Genomic DNA, 6,589 nt, shown 5'->3' on the forward strand with positions numbered 1-6,589 from the left:
CTTCCATGTATATATAGGGCATTCTTATGAAGATTGCTTTGCTTAGTTTTTTATTTTATTAAAAATTTATATTATCATTAATTCTTTTATTTTACAATAATTTGATTTATCTCTAGTTATATATAATTATTACATTTATTATTATTATTATTCTCAACTCAATTTGAATGAACTATTATAATACTTTATGAGTTGAATTATTTATTTTGCATAATTTATGCTTTTATCATTATAAATGAGAATCTAGTGACACGACACGAATTACGAGGCAACCTTTTGATTAAGAAGAAACATTCAAAGAAACATTCAAACTTCAATTAAAAGTCATCCAGAACTCCGATTTCAACAAACTTATAGTCAAACTGACCGGCTCGATGAGATGGACCTAATGATATCAAAATCAGTCCAATCCGAGTGAAATCAAGCCCAGATCAAGTGATTAAATTATTCTTGAAAGATTTCCGGACACATTGAAAAATCAAACGAATGTCAAATTCAGCGAATCGAGCGTCTAGACAAGACAAATCCAACAAGGCCAAAATTGCTCAGTTCCGACATAATTAAGGCACTAAAATGCCCATTAAACGTCATCCAATCGAGTAAAGCTCTTCAGACCATCTAATCAAAATAGTTCATATTCCTGCATTAATTGCACCAGAACATTATAAATAAAGCACCACCCCTCACATGAGAGGGAGGCTTGAGAGAGAACTTGAGGCTTTGAGAAAGAGTTTAAGTCTAACACTGTCTCTGCCACCGTTGACCACCGACCGTCTGCGACCACCGCCGACCACCACTGATCGTTATCTATCGTCGTTGACTACCATCGACCACCGCCGCCGACCTCCGTCGATCACTTCTAACTAAGCATCGTCAGTTGACATTGTACCTTGAAAAATCTAGTAACAATTTCCCGTCTTTGAGATAAGGGACATTTATAATCATCAACTTATAATAAATTTTTATAACTAGACCAGACCCCATGGTTTTTTCGCTTTACGAATTTTCCACGTAAAAACTTTTGGTGTCATCACACGTTGATTCATTTTCATCTGAGTGTGCATTGAATCCCCACACAACGCTAAGCCGATAATCCATTACTCTACCGCCGCAAATTTTCCAACACACATCAATTATTAAGTGAACTTTTTATTCCTAATGTTCTATAATTTTATCTATTATTTTATCAAAAAGTTATTTCAGTATTTTTTTTATTTTCAATTGAAAAACATTCATTATCTAATACTCATCATTCTACTTTATTTTTATTGTAACTAGTTTCTCATTTAGCTAATTACTTTAGCATTATATGCCTTTCATATTTTGATTAAAGAAATGCATTTATTTATTTATATATTGTTTATTTATAATAATAATAATAATATTTGGATAATTTGGCATGCAGCTTCAATTTTTGCCACCTTTTAAAATTTAGCTATTTTGTTCAATAACCCAAACTCAAATTAGAACTTATGTTTTAAATAATTTTTATACTTTCTAAGCTTAAATGAATTAATAGCTCCTGGTTTGAATTGTATAATGTTTAAAAGCTTATTAATAAACAGTATGAAATTTATTTATTTTTGTTTCATTTCTTTTAAAATGATATGTCATCTCTCTCTCTCTGTCTCTCTTGTCTATAAACTCTCTTATAAATTTGTGCTGAAACATGCAGGCTTCTGACATGCAGATGAAGAAATCCAGACATGCTTCATTGCTAAATAAACGCCAGAACAAATGTTTGAGCTTGAAGACAATTTCATATCGAGGCATTCACATACATAAAACTGAAAATACACCTTTTTCGTGCATGAATAAGGCGGCGTGATATGTAAAAATTGTAACTTTGGTGTTAGACATCTGAAATACATAGGAATTGAGGGGTATGTATGCAAATATTTCTTTCATATTTTCACATACATTGCGTGAAATGGCTGTTGAAAATCTTCATGACAAAGCCCAAGTAAGAGCAAGCGATGCGCCCTTAAATTTTATTAAGAAAAATATATCTTCAAAATTTTACTGATAAATACAAATGAGTCCTCAGCTGCAAAATTATTTTCTCAGAACAAAAAAGAAAAAAATGATAATTACAGGAGCAAAGCTGCAGCACTATCATAGCCAAAAATGCTTTTTTTTTTTGTATGCGTCAAAATTCGTGCTAATAATTTACTTGTTTGCGAACAGCTGTGTTTCTTTTTCTTTCATGGATTCATTGCTTCATCTTCACTGTCGTCAGAATCATCACTGCAGAGTTGGACAAGAGAAGATGAGAGGATATTATAAAGATGTATGCAAATTAAGGTAATTTTCTATTAATACGACACATTTGGTTATTTAGAAATGATAAAATAATAATAATAATAATAATAAATACAACAACGAGTGATTGAGTAGGAGCTGTTTGGTTGAATGAAGATGGAATGCAGGGTAATATTTTGATGAATTTAAAATTCACCATGTAGTTCAAAAACTGTTGTATTTAAAATTCATTAAATTTGGGCAATTTTCAAATACATTAACAGCTGCATTCTATTATCGATACCTAAGCGCCCACCGATTCGGCCCGCCGCCACCTGTTGCAGTTGCCCGCTCAGCTATCGCCACAGCTGGCCGCTGATTGCCACTTGCCGCCCCCCCGCAAGCGTCACAGCCATCAGTCACATTAAATCAAACAACTTTAAAGTATTTTAAAGTATGTTGGCATCGCTCTCGACCGACATATTTTATATTGATATCATTTTTCTCCAAACCAAAGATAAAAATATAAATTCCTACATTTAATTCACATTAAATCAAACAATTTTAAAGTATTTTAAATACACTATCATTTAATTACACTATATTTCTTTTACACTGCGTTCCTTTTTCAGCACGCCAAAAATCCGAAGTTGAACCTAAATCCCATTTATATTGGAGCTCTTGATCTCAAAAGAAAACATCAATCCTATTTTTGTCACACACTAAGCTGAATTTTGCAAAAATGAAAAAGTTTAACATAACTTGACTACTAAGTCTGATTGATCATTATCATGAACTATGTTCCTTAGCTCTAATGTCAATTTAGACTTAAGCAAGTGTGTCAAATATACAAAGATATTGAAAATTAAGCACTCACAACACTATAAAAAATAAAAATTACCGGTGTAATAGCAGTATATTATCTATTTCAAATCCAAATTACTGACACTAAATGCAAAGCTTAAGTATGGCTGCATACTAGCCTTAGATTAGAAAATAATTTTTTTATAAATCTCTACGCAATGACCGTCTTTTATCTAATATGCTTCTTGAAAAATGAATTAAACAAAATCCACTAGTATACAACGAAGCAACGGGAAATTCTGTCAAAGATTTATAGCCACCTCTCAAGGCCTTCGCTATCAACTCATGTGATGATCCGTTAAGATCTTGTTTGCCTTCTTCATCAACAAATCATCTCCAATCTATCAGCTTCATGTCCTTTGTACGCACCGGAAACTACTTTTATACGCAAATCATGCAAAATGTTACCCTCATAAGCTTAAGTACTTTAGCTTGTTCACACTTAACTCAATCTTTCTCTCGTGTAATGCTTCCTAGTTTAATTGCTCAATTATGCTAGCTTGCTTGGCCCAATTGCCTACATTCCTTCGTTCACTAGCTCTATTGTGTGAAGCCTTCACTCGGGCAGATACCATCGCTTGCTCGCACTTGTACCAAATTCCTCGATTGTTCACATGTCTGCGCTACTGCTCGCATACAATTCCTTTGCTCGCTCGCTTGTGTGTTCCGCTTCTCTTGATCGGACCTCACTATGAATCATTTTGTAGCTAGCACTTGTAGTGCTTCTTCTCTTGCTAATATAGATATTTTTTTGCTTCACTAAATTCTTCAATTTTCTTCTCCGGTCTCAAAGACCCCTTGAAGATCTCTTGAGAATCTTATGATTATCCCGTGAAATCCTCATGAAGATCCCGTGCAGATCTAGTCTCTCATGAATTATTCCATCACCTTCGCTTGTAAAAAACATTGGTCCAACATCAATCTCTAGAATATCCTTAGCATTTTGGAGAATAACTCATTCTAGTGTCGATTAACTCGGATTTATGATATTAAAAAGCTTTTCCTTAAGATCTCTATGTTGATCTTGCACTTTAACAACTCTCAATGATTCTTGTTGTAGCATCATGAGTATATGAAAAAGTGTAAAGGTTTATTTAAATTATTTTGTCACCACATTGATATTATTATTTATGTAAATATTTATTAGAAATTTGTAGCAAATGATCATAGTGAAATATTCTCATTATATGAGTATATTATAATTTATATTGTACTTTGCTTATTGCACTATTCTCTTATCTTCCGTTGAGTTTGTTTCCATTAGCATTAGATTAATTCAAATAAAGAAGTAAGCTCTTAACATTTTTTTGCAAAATTCTCACTGTACAGGTACAATTTATTGCTTAGGATCATTCATCTGTTTCAGCTTCAATCATAATTGATCAATCAGAATACGTTTTACCTCATTATTAGACGATTGGGTATCATGGAGATGGGTTCTACCAAAGAAATAATGCAGTTGGGTTCAAGTAAAAAAAATGATCATCAGATGGGATGGTTAAAATTATTTAGCTTGGATTAGAAATAATTCTAGTTTTGATGCAAGCAGGACCAACATTGTTCATCTTATGAATGAATTGTCATCATTCTGCAATTAATAGCATCTATAGGAGTAAATGACATAAAAGGGGAAGCTATGATCAAATAGCATCACAAAAAAAAAACTACAGAGACACCCGCACAAGGTTACAAATATAAAGAATTAAATTGCCAAAATGTAATCTAAAGTTCAAATTTAGGAATGTAGGAATAAGGATAGGTGATAGATTTATGTAGAGAGACATGGAAACTCCAGTATTCTTGAACCAATTAACTATGACAAGGCTGAACAAACAGAAGAGTCATTAACATGGCTACATATTACCAGGAACAATTCGTGGTCATTAAAATAATCATGAGAAAATAGTAGAGTAAGAGAAATAAAAAATGTTCATTAATTCCAAAATATAAATAAAAAATAAAATTCAAAACTATGAGAAATACCTGTTTTCAGGAAGCTTTGATAATCTACGAGCATCCAGACCAGCGATATACTTCTGAGCTGCTTGCACATAATCCGCGCCTATGGAAAAATTTCAGAAAATCAACCTTAGACTTCACCATTTAAGAGCTTAGAAATGGTGAAATGGAAGCTCCACTAATACAGGATCTCCAAACGGGTTACCTCCGCAACGTTAGCACCCTACTTGCAGAGTGGCTATTTATGCGACTCAAAGCTATTTAGAAGTTTACCGAGAGAAAAAAAAAGGGAAGCAATTACATTCAAAACATTGTTATTTACAAAACTAGCATTCTTTTTCATCCATTTGAAATTCTCACTCAAACACAAAAATTCACACTAAAACCCAACCCATCTTTTTAATTTTTATTGAATTCCCAATAGTTTGATTGTGACATACATAAATTTATTGATTTGGGAGAAGAACCAAAAAAAGGAGAGAAGATATGATTGCCAACTATATGAACAGAAGAAGGAAAACTGCAGATCAAACTTCATTTTATTTTAGATTTACAACCAAAAATTGAAGCAAAAAATGCAGTAGCTGATTGAAATCAAATTGGCTCTCAAGAAATTCAGGACTTAATTGTGATCATTTTTGTTTTTATTTTTAAAAATATTTCTGTTTAGTATGATTTTTATACAGTTTTATTTTTTGTTTCTATAAATAAATTACTATGTTTTTTAAAAATTTAATTATTTTTAAAAACAACAATAACTTTATCAAATATATCAAACATGTTTTTTCTCAAACCAAAACAAAATAAAAAAAAATTTGCAAATAAAAAATGAAAGTGATCCCAAACAGCCCCTCAATAAAATAAAAATTAAAAAAAAAAAAATCCTTTTTTGGCTTGGGCTTATGTCATATCTTCCCAACAGTCAGCAAGAGTTTTCAGGAGTAGACTTGTACAATGGAAATGGAAGCTCAGATTAGCGAAGCTATCACAATCATGTATGAAATAGTAAATGAAGCAAAATTAATTTAATTAGGAAGAGATTTCTGTAAAAATACAATGAATATGGATTTCGTCAATATTTAAACCCTAAAGGGGCATTTACAAACATGCCACCCAATTCCTACGTATTTATATATCTAACACCTAAACTGTACTTTTTTACATTTTTACCACCCAAATATTTCATAGCACATTAAAAATACCACCATTTTAACTTTTAAGAAGTGCAATACACCTTTTCATGCATAGTTAAAGTGGAATGTATGGAAAAATTGAAGTTTTAAGTGTAGGTATGTAAATACATAGAAATTGAGTGATATGTATGTAAATCTTCCTATTAAAAAACCACATATTTGTCAAAAAGTTTTCATAGTGAGGAAAAGGAAAATTTCTACAGTATTTATACCTTTTGTCAGTAGAAAGACATGCAGAGCACAACGTTCAGCAGCAAGGCGGACGGGCATATTATTATCTTTCAAACATTCAGCAATAGCAGGGCCCAAATTGGAGATGTTAACCATAGCAA

General features: G+C 32.0%; 1 protein-coding gene across 1 annotated transcript in view; it reads right to left on the reverse strand.

Moving 5' to 3' along the window:
- Positions 1-2,020: 2,020 nt before the first annotated feature.
- Positions 2,021-6,589, reverse strand: part of LOC110019798 (protein ILITYHIA) — a 61,492-nt gene continuing 56,923 nt past the window's right edge. The window contains exons 44-46 of the mRNA XM_020717634.1: positions 6,470-6,589; positions 5,089-5,167; positions 2,021-2,247 (exon numbers count right to left, since the gene is read on the reverse strand). The exon at positions 6,470-6,589 is cut by the window's right edge and continues 13 nt beyond it. Of these exons, the coding sequence (XP_020573293.1) occupies positions 2,205-2,247; positions 5,089-5,167; positions 6,470-6,589 (242 nt within the window). The 3' untranslated portion in view covers positions 2,021-2,204. The remainder of the gene's footprint in view (positions 2,248-5,088; positions 5,168-6,469) is intronic.

The sequence above is a fragment of the Phalaenopsis equestris genome, unplaced genomic scaffold (assembly GCF_001263595.1).
Source record: "Phalaenopsis equestris unplaced genomic scaffold, ASM126359v1 Scaffold000002, whole genome shotgun sequence".
NCBI lineage: Eukaryota > Viridiplantae > Streptophyta > Magnoliopsida > Asparagales > Orchidaceae > Phalaenopsis > Phalaenopsis equestris.